Source organism: Uloborus diversus, chromosome 1 (genome assembly GCF_026930045.1).
Source record: "Uloborus diversus isolate 005 chromosome 1, Udiv.v.3.1, whole genome shotgun sequence".
NCBI classification, from domain to species: domain Eukaryota; kingdom Metazoa; phylum Arthropoda; class Arachnida; order Araneae; family Uloboridae; genus Uloborus; species Uloborus diversus.
Window position 1 is genome coordinate 161,002,298 of NC_072731.1, and position 19,279 is coordinate 161,021,576.

Consider the following 19,279-nt stretch of genomic DNA (forward strand, 5'->3'; position numbering starts at 1 on the left):
CTAGCAAAAGAAAGAATTGTTTTCATGCTACAAATTCAAAAAAATATTTCTTATTTTTTGGACGTAACCACCGTATTTAGTCATTCTCAAGATGGAAGTACACAAGACTTTTTAAGTGCCTAAGTTCCCAATAACGGCATTGGATGTTTATTGCAATGCAAAATATTGAAAACAACACTAAATGGGACTTTTTTTCTGGATAATTCATAGTTACCTTCTGGAAAATGCAAAATTTTATCTTAAGAACATTTTTCATTCTAATTGATTTAGACGCTTATGTGCTACAGGGTGGCGACAGATCAGGGAAATCAGGGAAAAGTCAGGGAACTTTATTAATCAGGGAAATATCAGGGAATTTTGAAAAAATGGCAAAAAATCAGGGAAAATTGTTTTTATGAAGTTTTTTTTTTTTTTTGCTTTACAAAATTAAGTATCCTTATTCCCTACGCATTTTTGGCCAATTATCTGTTCAAAAAAAAAGTAAAATTAATGAGGTGCGATTATACACTGCCGCATATTTGTACATCTTTTTTCCTCAATGTCAAAGTATTGAATCTTACTTATTAACCACAGGATGAACTTCCTAAGATTGCTTATGCGTCTGTTAGGTTGTTTATTTTACCTAGCTTGAAATTTCCTTTTCAATTTCAATGCTATGTAAAATAAACAACCATAGAGGCAAAGAGGAAGCCTTCATTAATGTCTTAGCTCCTTTGCCTTTATTCCATTGTCTCGAAGTAATTAAGTACTGTAATCATTATTTCAGGAATAAATCTTTGTTTTTTGAATTAATACTATAAAAGCTTAAAAGTTATTACTTCTTCGGGTTTTTAATTTATTTGCTAAAATTGAACTTTAAATTAAAATAACTTTGTTTTTTGCCGTTATACCATTTGTTGTCACAGCAGATTGTAAAGGTTTTCTTTTCTTCAGACTTAAGTATAATTCTTTAATTTTATAACCAAGTTGTATTATTCTTTTATATATTTTGAAATTAACTAATTGCTTTTTTTTCTTTTTTTTTCTTGCATTTCAAAGTTGTTTGTTACAAAAGCAATCTAAGATTTTTTTTTTCGTTACATACTGAAATCATTTGAAATAAAGTTAACTTATGTACTTAAGTAAATATCTTTATTTTTTTATTGTTAAAATGCTGTATTCATTCATTAAAACCTATGTTCTTGATTAAAGAAAAGCTCCCTATGAATGGATGTCAAATGGTTTCATCAGTTTTGCATAAATATGTCAATTAGTTATATAAGAATAACTACATTACTTCTATTCTTTCACTATTACTTGTTATTCTTGCAACAATTATTATACTGTTTAAAAACTTAATTCAAAATAATTTCAATTACTTTTTAGTTCTATCATAAATACACATATGTTTTTAAGAGTAATTTTAATAGTTTCTTAAAATTCTTATGCTAAGTGGGTTCTGGAAGTAAAGTATTTGTTTTTTTTTTTTAATTTTCTATAATCTTTCCGTGTATAAAAATTTAATATACTGTTTTGTAGGTTCCCCCCCCCCCCTCCCCGAAAAAATTGTCTTTTTTTTAAAAAAAACCATTTTATTAAAAGAGTAGCATCTTTTTAAAAAATATCTTTAGTTCAACAACTTTACACAACTTAAAACGTTTAAAATACTGCATTTTATACAAACATACAATGGATTTCAAGTAGAGCAAAGAAAGAAAACCATTCTCATTGGTAATATAAATCAGGGAAATTTGGTGAACTTAATCAGGGAAATCAGGGAAAAGTCAGGGAACTTTTTTTCACATTTCCTGTCGCCACCCTGTGCTAGAAACTGACTATTTTGTCTTAATTGTAGTTTTTTAAGGGTTATTAATTTTTTATAACTACTTTTATGCTACAAATTCAAAAAATCCATTTCTTATCTTAAATTTTTCACTAAGTTGCCATATTTGGTCGTTTGTACGATGGAAGTACACATAAACTTCCAAAAACTGATTTGGATGTTTATCTCAATGTAAGCTATTGAAATTAACATAAAATGTGCAGCAAATTATGAAATTTTAAAAATTAATTTTCTAGAGAAGAAAAATTTAAATTTTAATGTAAGTATCTTTTAATATGCGAAAAAAAAAGATGATTTTTGGCATTGGCCTATGATTGGCGGATGTTGATTTTTTTATTTTGCATTATATGGTATACCAATCAATGGAATAAGTTAATCATATTTATACTGAAAAATAACTTTGTATTTTGCTCAATATTTTTTGTGTTATATACTAATAAGAAAATAAAAAGAAGAATTATAAACCAAAATCGGATGCGGAATGCTAATATTACGCATGGGATGTGACATCGAAGAACTGCTAAAATAAATTGAAAATACTTTGTTTTCAACAAGTAGTAAACCAAAAACAATCTTTTTGGTTTACAAACAAGTTTTTTTTTTTTTTTCAATATTTTCAAATCTAAGATTTTTTTTTAATCTTAGGGGAAAGTTTTAGTTCTTCCGCATTGCTACTTTAAACAATTTTAATTACAGTAAAACCCCTCCTAATGAACACCCCTCAAGTGCAGACACCCATCTTATAGGGACATTTTTTAATTCCCCGATTCCAATGCGAATAACATTATTAAACCCCTGTCCTGCAGACACCCCTCTATTGTGGACAAAAAAAATTGTCCCGTTACTGTCCGCATTAGAGGGGTTTTACTGTATTTTTAAAATATTGCTTTTTAAAATTAATTTTGAATGAAGCGAGTAACCTGAATTTTTCTAAAAAAAACAACCTGGAAAACCTGGAAAAGTCAGGGAATTTTTGTTTTACCACAAGTGTATGAATTCTGACATATTTTCAGAACAAAAATCAAATACCTATGAACGATTTGTTTCGAAAAATTAAATTTAAACTCGGTTGTTTTTGTTTTATTTATTTGTTTGCTTATTTACCGTTCTGTTATGCAAAAAACAAAATTTTTTTTACTGTTTGTAGAAAGTACTGTATATCAATACAGAAAAGTCTTTGAGAAAGGACAATTTTTACTTCATTTCTTCCTCATTTTAGTTTTTTTTGTGGTTTATCCGCAATTTTTATTATCCATGGCATATGTGCCACTGAATTCTGTGGATAATCAAGAGTTTACTGTTTTATGAATTCCGATCAACAGCTAAGCAATTTTGAATTCCTTCATCCGAAAGAAATTCATCCTAGCAATATAATATACAGGAGACTTTTTATTGATGAGTCAAAAACTTCCATTGGTGTCGGTTCGGCCTACGTGGTATACTCTGGCAACACAATAATAAGTAGCTCAATGACTAGACTCTGGGAGAGCAACTCAGTTTTCCAAGCAGAACTCTACTCGCTCCTTAATTCAATATCATACGCTCATTCCAAACCTACTAATCAATTTCAAATATATTCTGATAGCTTATCATCAATCTTAGCAATAAAAAAAAAATCACCGCAATAACCTAATGCAAATCATTCAAAAACAAATTCTGATTCACCCACTATTTCTCATTATACACTGGGTTAAAGGCCACTCAGGCAACATAGGGAACGAAGAGGCAGACCGCCTAGCTAGAAGGACTGCCGATTCCATAGATTTACAACCTGATCTGATGTTACCCTTCCCCTAAATCTTATCTTAAATACTTGATTTTTACCCAATTGAAGGCGGACTGGCAGTACAGGTGGGATCACACGGAGACGGGCAGAGGGGTCTACTACGTATTCCCCACAATCAAGCTCTCTTTGCGTGTCTCACATCGCTGCAATACCGTCTTTTTAACAGGTCATGGACCACTCCCTCGATATCTCCATCGTTTTGGTCTCATAGAATCACCACTCTGCGTGTGTGGTGGGGTGGGTGATGCATATCATTATTTATTCCATTGTACACTGACAGATCGCCTGCATTTAGGATGTCCCCCAAATATCTCAATACAGTAAAGAATTAGACAAGCAATCACTGACCCACACATCACGCGGAGAATGAATGAAATTTTCTAATTGTTGTCTTCAGAGGGATTTCTATTCCAAAGTACCACGTAGGCCCTTTTTCCTAGTATTCATTTCATAGTGTATTGACTACTTGTTATTTATGTTAAAATTTTAAAATATTCAAAATTCTGTATTCTGTTATTTGTATTCTGTATTATGTTACTTGTATTCCGTATTCTGTTACTGTTTTCTAAAATCTCTTGTCTGATACTTTGAAATTAAATAAGAAAGGTTGCAACTTCTCGATGGTCCCAATTCTGGGCAAGTCACTACTGTGATAGGAACAGGGGACCCTCGGGTGTGATGTGATGTTTTATAAATTGCTCCAAAAACCTTAGGACAAATCTTACAAATTTGGTATTTTTTCTAAAAATGCAGAAACATTTCATTTAGAAATAAATGATTTTAAAAACTTTTTAAGATATATTTTAATTTTTGATGTAATGTAAAATTTTTTGAAATTCTAGAACTCTGTTGCAAATTCAAATCCAGATTCCAGTTCTACTATTCAGAAACCTGCCTCTCCTACTAATACAATCAGGTAAGTACTGCCTTGCTTACTAAAAATTAGATCAATCATTCCAACTATATGTCATTCATTGTGAAAGGTATCTGATAAAGTAATGATTTTACTTTGCCTGATTATTTTAAGCCCTTTTGTAAATTTTTCTTCGGAAAAAAATACAAGTGCTCAGCAAATATCTGTCATTAGATATTTATCTTTAGAAAAGGAAGATGCTTCATCTTTGTACTGAAAGAAATAACTAAATGTAATGCAATTTGGCAAACAAATATGCATTTTAAAGATATGGAGATATACCACTTTTACAATGAATCACACATCTGTTTCTTAGATAAAATCAAATTTTATATGTGATGAACTTTTTGTTTAAAGGACAACTAAAGGAAAACTGAAATTCCTTGTGAAAAAATGACTTGAAAATTTTACATCGAAATTTGAGATCAACCATTGCAATAATTTGGTGTGAAATGTTAATGCACAGTGCATTGGTAATTTAAAAAGTGACTATGACATCTTTTTCAGACTAAATGTAGATACAAACAATTGTTTACAGTTAATTTGGCAGCTACTTTAGGAAATTACCGTATTTTCAGAAGTTATCGCCGCATCGAAATAATATTCTCAAGGAAATTTTTTTTTAATGTATGCGCTGCAACCACCAGAAGCACCGAACCCAACATTAAACAACTTAAAAGCACAATTAGGAGTAAAGAAAGCTGGAATGAAATGCAAATGAAAGAAATAGTTTTTTATTAATGAATCTTATTATACTTTACTGTAAATATAATTTTCTTACTTTGGGAGGAGACATTCGTTGGTTATCTAGAGCGAGGGACGCAGACCCTTCTCCTCAATGCCTCGCCAATGTCAAACTCTCTGCCCCCAAGCAGCAGAAAAATATCGATCGACATAGAAACGACATAAGTCGTTGTTCGAATATCAAACAATAACAGATAACGTTCTTGGAACATATAGAACCACGTCGAAGTATATTTTTTGGCCGACTTGATTTATTCGACATTTGAATTCAATAAATCATTGTTAAAAGCTTTTATATAGTAACTTTGTTATTTATATGGAAATCAGAAGCAAAATAGGAAAGTGCAAACATCCAAAAACATTGTTTTATTTTAGAAAAATACAGGGTGTCCACCCTAAAAGTGGGCCAATAGCTAATTCTGAAACCATTAAAGATAAGGGCATAGTTTCATTTTGAAAAAATCTGTAAATTGCGCAACAACTCAAAATTCATGAAATTTTTTTTCAAAAATTATTTTGAAAAAGTTACAAAATTTAGCTTTTTATAATCCTCCAGTTCTAGCTATGCTATTTAGTAAAACCTTACAGGCACCCTAACATTTATAACTAAAAAAAAAGTCACTCTTCCACGACCAAAATTGACCGAGTTATGAAGTTTTAAAAAAATTACTATTTTTGAAGATATTATGACATTAGCAAGTGAGATCTTAAGGCGAATTGACAAAGTGTGTTAACAGGTTTAAATTCCTTTTGAGCCTTGTTATCGGAGGCAATATTAACGGTTAAAAAGACTTAGCAAGTGCTATTTATAAGCTAAAAGTCTGTTTAAAAGGCAGGGGGGGGGGTATTGAAATGGTTTGTGGGTTTGTTTTAAGAACCCTCTAATTTCCATCTCCCGAATATCATTAAGTAAATGGAGATTTTTTTAAAAATTCAAATCAAATATTATTTTTTAAACAATTATATTCTCCTTTTTTTTTGTTTAAAAAAATATCTTTGTTTAATGTCAGGAGATTTTTTGCGCAATCACGAGTTGCTTATTGTCCTCAATTAACCAAAGTTGATGTTGCTCTAATTTTGCTGATTGCTATGACAATGGTTGTTTTTAATATTTATTTAGGGAGTAAAATTTTCGTCGTCATTGTTACAAATCATCTGTGGTTTGATTTTATTCATTTTTTCAAGGGAAAATCATTATATCATTTGCAGAACATTTTTTCTTTCTTGGCCAGAAACTTTCTTTACAAACATTAAATGAAATGCATAGAAAGAAAAACATTTTTTCAGCATTACAAAATTATCGTCTGTCCTCTGAAATACCATGACAAAAGTTCTAAATAATTCAAATCTTTACAGTTTTCCTTTTCTTTTAAATGTACTATTTTTTTCCTTTATCAGTACTCTGTAAATTTAAATACAGTGACAACCTTTTGCATAAATTGAGATACAAAATATGTTTTTCAAACTCATATATGGAAATTAGATATTCTTGAAATAAGTAAGATTAAAAAAAGCTTTTAATCATAAATATTCCTCTGAGCTTATAATTAGTACTTGCGGAGTCGTTTCAACCATTAATATTGCCTCCTGATGACAAGAGCCCAAAATAAATTTAAACCTATTAACACACTTTGTCAATTCGCATACGTGCCCTTAAGAGCTATCTCGCCGACGACATCATAAAATTTTCGAAAATAGTGATTTTTCAAAACTTTATAACTTGATCAATTTTGGTTGTAGCAGAGTGATTTTTTTTAGTTGTAAATGGTATAGTGCGTCCGGAATGTTTTACTAAACATCATAGCTAGGACTGGGGGACTGTATAAAAAGTTAAATTTTGTAACTTTTTCAATATTTGATTTTTTGACAAAACATTCATGAATTTCGAGTGCTTGCGCAATTTAAAGATTTTTTTCAAAATGGAACTATATGCTTATCTCTAAAGGTTTATGAATTAGCTATTGGTCCACTTTAAGGGTGGACACCCTGTATATTGAAACACTGACATTTTTTTGACATGACTGACATACTTTTTCAACGTTAATCATTATGTTGTGCCAAATGCCGGCAGCAGGATGATGTAGTGCCATCTATTGGCAGCATTTTCAAAGTCCCTTTTTAAAACTTGGATTTTTTTTACTGGGGGGGGGGGCTATCCGCCGCACCCATTACATGCGTCGCACCAGCAATTTTTTTTTCTTGTATGCGCCACGTCGCTTATTCCCGAAAATATAGTAGTGAAGTGACTTAAAAACTCAGAAGTATTTTTTTTCTTTTGTTAGCCGTAAGTTTTGATCAATATATCCGCCCCCCCTTCCCTTTTACTGTTTATTTTAAAGTTTTCGGTATTTTTTAAGCAATATAGTTTCAAAATGATTTTGAATCATTTTTAAAGAATTTTTATATATTTCAACATAATATTCAAGACATAATTAAGAATTTTTGAAATAAAATCGTTGGAAACTGAAGTTCAAATGTTCTCATAACTTGTTCATGTGATATTAAAAACACTTCATAAAATTATCAAAGAATTTCTGAATGCTAAATATCTGGACACTTTACATCTATTATTTTGCCCGCTTTGATATGATGAAGTATTAAAATTGATGATAGAAATGCATGACATATGTGAATGTTTTATTTTTTTCGTTTGGAAAAATAAAATATGTTTTTTTTAAAATGTTACAGTGTGTCATCAGATAATAGTAGTCCACTTTTTCCTCACTCAAATTTCCATAACAGTCAACCTGTGATAAATTCTCAAGCATCTTCAACACCATATGCAACTGCTGCCGCTGGAATGCCCAATAACCATTACAAAAGTGAGATTTTTGTTATACAAAAAGTGAAGGATCTGTTGCATTATTTCAAAGGTCTAAATGAAATATATTAAATAACTTGATTTTCCATTTGTTGTTTGATATCACATAATTAAAGTGGTAGTGTTACCCCAAAACAAAAAATTAATAAAATAAACAAGTTTTAGAGTACCATGTTTTTAAAATGAACTAAAAAGTATAAAATAATTTCTCAAAGCTTTAAGTAGATTTAAAGCCCTATACAATTTTGCAATTTCTTACAGATTTTTGGGAAACATTTTGCTGGATTGCTTTCTGGCGGTGTATTTTATGTTTTTCTGCTTTAACCCTGGCTAATGGGTGATAATGTACTGAATATACCATGCCTTGCCTCAATCTTCGAGTTGAACCGAACCATTGCTTCGGTTACTTGTCTAGTCTGTGCTAATTCTATATCAGCTACCAGTTTGTTTGGCACTCTTGGCTTCCTTAAGAGGTTTTCATCTCCAGCTCAGTCACTTTCCTATGCCTGCTGATGAGTGCTAATAAGCACGAAACTGCAGTCCTTGACTGGAAATGACTGAGCTGGCGGTGTATTTCATGTATAACAGTTTTATAGCTCTTGAAATAGTATAAATTGAAGTTTAAGTTTTTTCATTGATAATCTTTGTAGTTATATACACTCTCTTTATAACTCTTGTACTGTTTATAACTCTTGTAGTTATATACAGTCAAACCTGTTTATCTCGAATTTCACTGGTAGCAGAAAAAATTCGAGATAAAGAGGTTTCAAGATACAGAGGTTTCAAGAAACTTATTGAAATTCGGAATCTGATGATGAAAATTTGAATTTTATACTGCATTTTTATACTGCTTTGCATGCGAAAAAGATTAAGATTCTTTCGTATTAGTTTTGTTAGGTATTTATTCAACTATTTTATACCAAGTACTTTATTGCAAGTTTAAAGAATCATTTTGACAGCCGTGAAATTTTAAGCATACCTTTTTCAAACAAAATAGTCTTTTATTGTTTTTTGGTGCCTGATTTTTTTTGATGCAACTATCCTCTTGAGGTTGGCAAATGGCTGAAAATCCATCATTGGAAAAAACTTCTTTTCTTTGTAGCATTAATCCATACTGGAACACCTTGGTCCTTGCATTGGGGGAACCATTTTAAAATGCACTCGTCCACATCCAGAAAAGCACATTTTCGAATATTATTCGGTTTTATTTGACTGAAACTTTTGCTCCATGGACATTCTGTTTTTAAGTATCGTTGAAAGCATGCTAGCTAAAATATTAAATTTGGCAGCATTTTCTTTTTTTTTTTTTTTTGTTAATGGATTGCCATCCAAAAATTCTAGAATTTTCATTTTTTTCATCTTTTGAAAGAATCTTGAACTTTCTTTTTCACGCCTATCATCGGCTTTTAATTCGAATGACCTTTAACCACGAACTTGAAAAACTCACGCCACATGTCAAATCTATTAAGCCCATCCATCACCTCACTGTCCCAATCTCTGCCCTCTGCTCTGCTTCCAAGATAGTGCTTAAAACGACTGTCTTTTTGTTGGTCTTCACTTCCTAGAAAAACAGACTCTGGATGTGTTTCTCCCTTTTTTCCACTGCCCACTCTGCCCTTTAGGACAATGCTACTGTTTCTGTGATTAAGGAAAGTTGTTAATTGTATTGAAGATTACTGGGCTTTTAATCCGAAAATGTCAGCATTGCTGAAATTTGAGATATAGAGGTTTTCAGAATTTTTTTCAAGATGAACATGGGAAAATACATTGAATTTTGGCTGCAAATGTAGGGAAATTAAAAATATTTGAGATAGACAGATTTTCAAGATAAGCAGGTTTGAGATAAACAGGTTCGACTGTATTCGACTAGAATATGAGGCGACATTCGCCTCATGTTTTTCCTTTCAAAATTCACAAGTATTTTGATAGCTATTAAAAACTCATAGTCAAAATTTCCAGACAATCTGTAAGAAATTCTGAAATTGCATAGGACTTTAAATCTACATGAAGCTTAGATAAATTATTTTATACTTTTTAGTTCATTTTGAAAACATGGTGATTTATAACTTTTTTATTTTATTATTTACTTTCTGCTTTTTAGTATTTTGAGTTTGAAATGTTCCATTCAATTTTACGTACTTTGTTCAGACAGTGACTGAGATGGTTAAATTGACGATGACTGAGTTCGGATAAATTTATTCAGTCGATAAAATAAACAGCACCATAAATAACATTGTAACTCTAAAATACATAGAGAATTATTTAAATTAATAACCTAAGTGCAATGCAAGTAGATTATTTTTTATGTGGAAATATAAAAAATATATCATACATTAATTTCTCTGAGAATGAACCGGAAACGCATAGACTATTACAAAAATATACCAGAAATGAGCTAAGCAGAAATAAAAACACATATCTATTAAAAAGTTGCAGTTCAACCTAACATTTTATTTACATTGGAAGGTGGCCACAATTTTGAAATATCCCTTACATATACAAATTGCTATGATTATGTATATTGATTTAAACATTTTAGGCAAATTTTAATAAAAACTTTCTTCAATAATAAACCTGAACAACAGTGAATTTTTAATTGAAAGATCACCTACATTTTTGCATGAAATTAGTTAAAAACAATTATAATTTGTATTCTAATTATCTTTCATTGTTAGAAAAAAAATATCTGATGCAGAAAAATCGGTGGTTCTTATGGATATTAAATTTTAGTTTGTGTGTACATTTTTTTGGGCTCATATTAGAGGATTTAGGCAAAAATGAAAATTAAAATTGGAACAATAAACTAATAATCAATGATTAATTAATTTGATTACAGAACCCTGCATTGTCATCAGGTCTGAGGTTACAAACAAAATTTCAGAGGAATCTGATCACAGGAAGTGGGTGAAAATTGAGTTTCAAGATTCCATCTGAACAGACCAGACACCATCGAAATCAATTTAACAAAAATATAGTAAAAAGGGACAGGCACTTCAATTTAATGAAAAGGACATTTTCTGAGAAGAATTTTTAAAAAGAAAAATTTGTTTCATTCATGATTTTGTATACTATGTACAAACTAAAACAGAGCACTTTTCAATAGTGAGTATATCCTTAAACTGTGAACAGCTTTTTGATGTGTAGTCGAACTAATTATGCTAAAAATTGAGAGAATTCAAATTCATATTTAAACTTAAGTGTAATCAATCAGTAGATAAATCAGTATCTTGCTTGACAAAATGCAACCATTAATATCCTTAAAAGAATTACAGAATCCTTCACAGACCATGTATATTCTTTACAGAAAAATTTTACATCTAAGAGCATGAGAAAATTTGAGCTCAATACAAATAAAAAGAATGTTGCACAAAATTATATGGCAAAGTTTTATTGTTATAATTTTAGAACAAAAGCAACAATCAATAAAAATTGTAATTAAAACTGAACCATCTATTCTAATGAAACGCGAACATAGTTAGCACAGTATTTGAGCTTTTTATTTATTCCCAAATGGCAACAGTAAAATGTAAACTGCCATTAAAAGTTTGAGAGTTTGGTATGATAATATTAGTTTTCGCTTCTTTCTTCAACCTTCACGTCACTTTTTAATGGAGCTCAGAATAGAACAAGAAATGCTCAGAAGAGAACATGCTGTATGATTGAAGCTTCATATAATAATAGTTAATTGAAATAAATTATGTAATACAACTAATTAAATATTTTTGAAAACGATATATGATTGTAAAAATGGAGAGTGGGGGGTGGAGAAAGAAATGAAGAAACAGACTTTTGAATTATTTATTTAATTTTTTTTTTTTTGCTGCAAAGTCAAGTCATTTTAGTAAATAACACAGTTCAAGTGTAATGTCAAGGAATACTTTTTATTTAGAGTTGAACTGAAATTTAAAGGCTTAATTTATTTATATGTATAAACTTTTTACTGATACTTAAAAGATTGAATTTTTCCCTTTTAATTTTTGTAGTGTCCAATAATCATGAAAACGCTTGGTCATCTTCAAACTCTGTTGATGAAGAATTTGCTAATGATGTAAATACAAAAACTTTTCATTGTTCCAATTCAACATCCGATGTAACGCATAACAATACCAGCCATTCATCTAAATCATCTGCACCTGTAAGTAATTCTTGGACTGATTCCAACTATCGATATAGATTTCAAGATGGGGAGTCTTCTTCAGAATTGTCATGTGAAAATGGTGATCAACCAGTGTTTAGTAACAGTGATAGTCAGCTGCATTCTGTTTCTAGTGTTCGGAAAAGTGCAAATTCCTCTTTAAACTGCCAAAATGATTCATCAAGGTCATCATTTGGTTCATCAACAACATTAAATGCTTCGTCAAATTCTGTGGTAAATATCTGCTTTTTTTTGTTTTGTTTTCAATTATTCAAAAAGCATTTTATGAAAATATCAGTTCTCATTTAGCATAAAAAAATGATAATTATTGGTGTGTTTATATTCATGAATGTATTTTTATATAATTCTTTGTTATTATTATTACCGTATTTTCGGGATTAAGCGCCGCACCCAGTATAAGCGCCGCATCGAAAATTATCGTCGCCGGAAAAAAAAAATTAATGTACGCGCCGCACCCATTATAAGCGCCGCGCCCGCTATAAGCGCCGCATCCAACTTAACGCAACTTAAAAGCGCAATTTAGACGTTCAGAAACTTGCAATAAAATGAAAATAAAATTTAAAAGAATATAATTAACATAACTATATTATTATTACTATAATTAAAATTTTCGTACTTTGGGAGGAGACATTGGTTGGTTATCCAGAGCGCGGGACGCGGACCCTTCTCCTCATGGCGCTCCACGTTTTTTTAAGTGGTCGGCGCCACTATAAGCACGCTTTTTTCAGTGGGTCGCATCCACTATGGATCGGCGATTCAAAATCCTTCGAAATCGCTGTCCTCGCTGTCGGACGCAAATAGTCCTAGAAAGTCTGCATCGAGCTCCGGGCTGTTTTCCTCGTCATCGGAGCCATCGTCCTCCGCAGCAACATCCGGGACTCGGGGAATGATCTCCGCCTCGGTGAAGCCGGAAATTATGGTGCTCGGCTTTACCGCATTCCAAGCTGCAGCTACCCACTTCGCCACTTCCGCGAACGACGCTTTCTTCAGGTTGCCGCCTTTCGTGTATTTGTGCAGTCCGTTCACCATCCAGGACTCCCATTGTTGACGCATGTGGCTCTTAAAACTGTGATTGGGGGCCAAATCCAAGGGCTGCAACTTTTTTGTAAGCCCACCTGGTATGATGGCCAGGGACGCCAAACATTGCCGCGCCGCTTCCTTCACAGGGTCGGTCTTGTGCGCCGCCATGGAGTCCATAATCAACATTCCACTTGGTTGGAAAAAAGCGCCTTTCCTTTTTCTCCAAACTTCGTTAAACCAGTCTGACATCAGGGCCTCATTCATCCACCCCTTCTCGTTGCAGCGGATGACAACGGTGGACGGGAAAGACTCCTTCGGGACCGTTTTCCGCTTAAAAATCAGCATAGGCTTCAGCTTCTCTCCGCTAGCCGTGCAAGCCAAAACACACGTGAATGATGTTTTTTCATGCCCCGTGGTTGTAATGGCGACGCTCTTCTCACCGGTAGATGTGACAGTCCTGTTGGGAGGGCAGTCGAAAGTCAAAGGGACTTCGTCCATGTTGATAAGCTGATGAGGCTGAAAGTTGTTTTCTTTCTTCAGCTTCTCGACGTAGTCTAAAAACTTTTTTTTCTGCTCCATCCAATCAGCTGGAAGACTCTGCCCCACAGTTGTTCGCTGCCTGACGGACAAATGATTCCGCTTCATGAATCTGAAGCACCAATTCGCGTTGCCTTTGAAGTTGGAAATATTCAAATTAGCAGCGATGCACCTGGCTTCTATTCGAATCCGGACAGTCGAAACGGAAATTCCTTTAGCTCTCTGCTCCACTACCCACTTCTTCAGGTCCCGTTCTAAATCCGGCCAGTGAGCTGATCTTCCTCGTCGGGCACGTTTTGTCTTCGGCATCGCTTCGATCGTTGATTTTTCGGACCTCCAACGCCGAACACATCTTTCATCAATTCCGAATTCCCGGGCAGCAGGACGATTTCCGATCGCTTCAGCCTTAGCGATAACTTCCAACTTGAAAGCTGCAGTGTAACTCTTAAGTCGTTTAGTAGGAGCCATTTCAGATGAAACTCGATGTAAAAACTTTAAGAAAGAAAAGAACGCACGAACGACAGCAAAAGCGACGATGTGAGTGAATAAAATTGGGGATGGGAGACGGAGAAACAAGTTTTCAATTAGTAGGTCACTTGACCACCCCGAGCAACCCACTTTGTTGAAAGGGGTGATTCCCCTTTAGAAAACTGGAAGTTCCACCCCCCTCCCCTGCTAGTCTTGCTAACAAGCTCCTTTCCTTGACCCTCCGTCCCCCTTCGCTTCGATGAGGCTTCCTCGCCGCTCACGTCATTCAGCGCTCACGTGGTTTAGCGTTTCTCTCTATGGTGCAACACCAGCAATCGCTGACTCACCTCCCCTCATGGCTACCCCTCTTTGCTTTGCTTGTCGCTCATTTCGCAAAACGAAAGGGAAAAGTGTGGCGCCATCTATTGGTAAAATGTTCAACTTTTTTGCAAACTCGGATTTTTTTTAAAACTTGATCGGGGAAAAAAAAAAAAAAACACTATACCCGCCGCTCCCATTATATGCGCCGCATCCACATTTTTGAAACTTTTTTTCTTGTATGCGCCGCGGCGCTTAATCCCGAAAATACGGTATTTGTAAATATATTTCAATACTGCATTAATGATGCAGAATTCTTCTTCTATAGCTCTAAGTGCAATAAAAGTTAAAATGTATGAAATTCATACAACCAATTCTTTATATTAGCAACTTTATATAAAGGGCAAAACTGGGGAGATTCTTTAACTCTAGGGGGTAGTAATAATTTCATTACTAACGTTTTTTAAACGATAGTTGTAAAATTTATTGAAGTTAATAATCCTAAATACAGTAGTTATGTATTATATTTTTAAAAAATAGTTCCTAAAAATAATTAGCCTGCCTTTGGAGATGGAGATTGACAGATGATTTTTATTACTCCCTTTTACTTGTCTTCATTTGATTGCCCTGTGGCTGGTGGCAACCACTTACTTTGCCCATTAACTTTATAATTTGGAGGCATCCTGAATTTGGCAGATAATTTTTTTTAATGCTTTTAATGCTTATTTTGAAAAAGTTAAAAATTAGTTAAAATTTTTAAAGAGTATGTTTGCCTATACACGAAACTTTTGAAAAAGTTATATATTCAGTAAAATCCCTCTAAAGCGGATACTAACGGGACAGATTTTTTTGTCTGCAATAGAGAGGTGTCCGCAGGACAGGGGTTTTATAATGTTATTTGCATTGGAACTGGGGAATTAAAAATTGTCCGCATTGAGGGGTGTCCGTTAGGAGGGGTTTTACTACATAAGCAAACACATAAGTTATCAGCGACTCATTAAATATAGTATAAATATTTTTATCTTTTTTTTAGATCTTGGATGATGCACAATCCACTTTAAAAAACCTTGCTGAGAGAGCTGTTTTAAATTCTGGTATCAATAATCACATTCATAATCTGCAGTTTTCAGCTATACAAAGCAAAGGTAATTTTTATGCCAATATTGACTACTTAAAAGTGTTTTTTAATCTGTAGAGTCGCCGTCACATCGGTGACACATAAAGTAAGATTGTTTTTAGAAAGTTGATACAATGTATATTGATATCTAAAGATGAAAGTTTTCCGTTTTTTGCCACAACTCCGGATTTCAATATTGGTTTTGTAAAGTTATCCTCCTCAGAAAAATCCTATATTTCTTATAAATATTTTGATTTTTCTTATTTTTTTTGCTTATGTTTTTATTCCCTCCATACCCCTCCTCTGGATCTTCATCCACCACAATTTCCATCATCAACATATGTTTTGGAAACATGCCAATGTAAAAACACATGTCTCGCTGAAAATTGTGTGCCTTTTTTGAGAATAGTTTGAATTAGAAAAATGTAAGAGAATCTTTCATGTAAAACTACTAAATAAACTTTAAAAAAAAATGCTCTTCTGTTTTCAACTATTATTCTTTTATATCCTGCTGAAAAAATAATAAAAAAAAGATGATTTTTGAATGTTCCACTGGATGCAGGGCCGCGCCGTCCCTATGTGCAAGGTCGTGCAGCGCACGACGGCGCCAGAGTCAAACTAGTATGTTGTGGCCATCACGAAACTTTCTTTTATATTTTTCTTTTTTTTCTGATCCCACCCCAAGGCTTGACAAGGAAGCAATAATCCCAACAAAAACAAAATTACACATGTAAAAAATTGACGACCATCTCAATGTCTGAATTATTGCAAAAGCAAAGCAAAGAGCAAAAATTTAAAGTTATTTTAAAAGCCTTGCTTGAATTAATTACAAATGTTTTATTTGTTAACGAACATAAGATGGCAACAGCTAAAATTTTTAAATCATTGAGATAATATTTCCGATCATTTCCATACAATTAAAATCACGAGAAATACGCAGACCACAATCTATTACGATTTATCTTTCTTATTGTTGCATTAATAAAACTATTTTTATTCTCAAAAAAAAAAAAAAAAAAATCAACACCTCTGGAAGCGATTGGCGTCAAAATTGAACCAAAGCCTGTTTACATATGGATTCACATATATTCCAAATTTCAACCAAAACGTAGCATTACTTCTTGAGATAGGGCACTCACAATAGAAAAAAAGAACGAGCGATTGCGCTACTCCCTTTTTAGCTGTTGACACCAAAATAAAATCAGCTCTTATACCCACTAGAGGCTATTTGCTGATAAATTTTTCTTTCATTCCGTTCATTATTTCTTGAGATACAGCAGTCACAATTGACGACAAAAAACGTTCTATAGCTCAACCCTGTTTGAGTTATTGACACCAAAATTGAATCAGCAACCTGTTCCTGTTAATGGCAACATATGTACCAAATTTTGTTTGATTCCGCCAGCTACTTCCTGAGGAATAGCAAGCACGCGTAACTCAAAAAAAGTCCCATTGATCCCCCCCCCCCCTTGGAGGAATTCGCGCCAAAAACCAATGGGCACAAGTTTACATAGGGGCACATATGTGTACCAAATTTCATTCGATTTCATGCAGTAGTTTTTGCTGTAGAGTGGCCACAAAAAACTGGTGACACACACACGGACACACACACAGACAGACAGACAGACATTTTCCAAAAATAGTCGAAATGGACTCAGCACACCTCAAAACATTCGAATCCTTCGAAATTCGAAAATTTGCACGAATCCAATACTTTCTTCTATATATTAGATATAGAAGAAAGTAAAAAGGTGCCGAGCTCTACCAATCAAAAATGCTCCAAATGAGTGGAAAAAAATCTCCAGCCAAAAAATTAAAATTGAGCTTTTCATTATATCTAATAGTGATGGTGAAATTATACTGCTCGTTAAAACAAGCAATCCTCCTCCCTGCCTTTCTAAAAGGAAAAATATTGTCTTGTTGTGTCCAAACATGCTATTCAAAAGTGCAATCTTTTACACTAAAAACACATGATGCTAATTTATGCATACATGAGCATTTTTCTTCATATGTGGAGCCTTGGTTATTTGGGTATGACAATTTCACAAGATTGAGCATACGAAGCGCAAGAAGTTTGCACTATTCCCCATTTTGATTCTTGCCGTGAATATGTCGTATTATAATTTATGCACCTCCAGAATGCCGAGTTGAATGTTTTTCAAAAATATTCTTTATTATTGCAGAGAAAAAGAAATGCATCTTAGGAAAACAGTGATTTTGATAAGAAAAAAATAATGATGTTGGGGAAAAACTTAAGTTTTTTTTCGAAAAGAAATCTTTGAATTAAAAATTTTCAGTAGTTACAGCTAATTGTTCAGCAACTCCGCCCTCCGTTCTCTTTCTTTTCTTTTTTCCTTATTATTTTTCTTTTTTCTAGTTCGTTTGAAAGTAAGATTGTCTTCAAAATGCTACTCATCCGATTCTCTCCCTTTCCCGCCGTGAAAAGCATTATGGAGCATCTCAAATTTCATTTCCAGATCTTCAATTTCGCAAAATTTCCGCAAGTCCTCGCAAGTCCTGGAATACCAAACAACATTGCTTAAAACTGCATTTGAAAATCACCTAAAATTGTATTTTTGGAGCTTTAATTTCAAAAGATTGCCGGCCCTAATGTTACCAAATATTGTCTAACAATCGCATTTTTAAGACTTCAATATCAGAAAACATTCAGGCAAGGGTCTCCGAACTACCTTCCTTTAATACCATTAAAATTTAGGTTTTTAAAACATGACTTGCATAAAATTTAAGTGAAACAGCCTCTGAACTTCTACTAATATCATAGAATTTTGCTTAAGTTTTTAGGGCTTTAATTTTGAAAAAATTTCCAGGGGGAGCTCCAAAATCTCCTTCTTGTAAAAATCTTCAAATTTGTCTACAATTACGTTTTTGGAAGTTCAATTTCAAAAAATTGGTGGGGAGAGGGGAATTGATTTCTATGTTTTACAAAAAAAAAAAAAATCGGGTAGAATCCGAGAGTTCCATACCTTATTCTAACGTCAATAAATATGGCCTATAATCGCGTTTTAAGGCTTCAACTTCTACAAATTTCCACGGAGCCCCTTGTACCGTTCTCCCCCATAACAGCACCAAAGACCGTCTAAAATTGCATTTTTAAAACTACAAATTTCAAAATTTTTAAAAGAGAACTTTTTTTTTCAATGTACTCCCCTAAAACTGTTTTCTAGTTGAACCACTGAAGCAGTGGTTTGTCATGTTTTGACAAGCATAACTGTTTTATTCATTATTTATCACTTAGAGTCAGGGTTGGCCGGATTGGACCCAATTGGGTTGGACCCAATGGGTTTTTTTGAAAAAACCCATTTAAAAAAACCCATTATTTAGCCCACTTTTGGGTTTTTTTAAATTTTTTGAGAAGTTTTTTAAAAAAAGTAATTAATTTAAATACTTTTACAATTTAAACTTCAATTTTATTTGTTCTTCACCACAGACAATGGACATAAAAAATGAATTTTGAACTTTAATAGTATTTCTTAACTCTTAATGGCATTAAAAATACTTCAAAGATTTAAAAAATATATATTTAACTTTTATCTTTAACTGGTCAATAAATAACTCA

The 19,279-nt window shown here is 32.9% G+C and overlaps 1 protein-coding gene across 1 annotated transcript in view; it reads left to right on the forward strand.

The window, feature by feature from the left end:
- The window catches only part of LOC129216625 (CCR4-NOT transcription complex subunit 3-like), a 67,323-nt gene that overhangs the window by 25,383 nt on the left and 22,661 nt on the right, over nucleotides 1-19,279 (forward strand). The window contains exons 8-11 of the mRNA XM_054850844.1: nucleotides 4,451-4,524; nucleotides 7,954-8,087; nucleotides 12,070-12,455; nucleotides 15,619-15,730. Of these exons, the coding sequence (XP_054706819.1) occupies nucleotides 4,451-4,524; nucleotides 7,954-8,087; nucleotides 12,070-12,455; nucleotides 15,619-15,730 (706 nt within the window). The remainder of the gene's footprint in view (nucleotides 1-4,450; nucleotides 4,525-7,953; nucleotides 8,088-12,069; nucleotides 12,456-15,618; nucleotides 15,731-19,279) is intronic.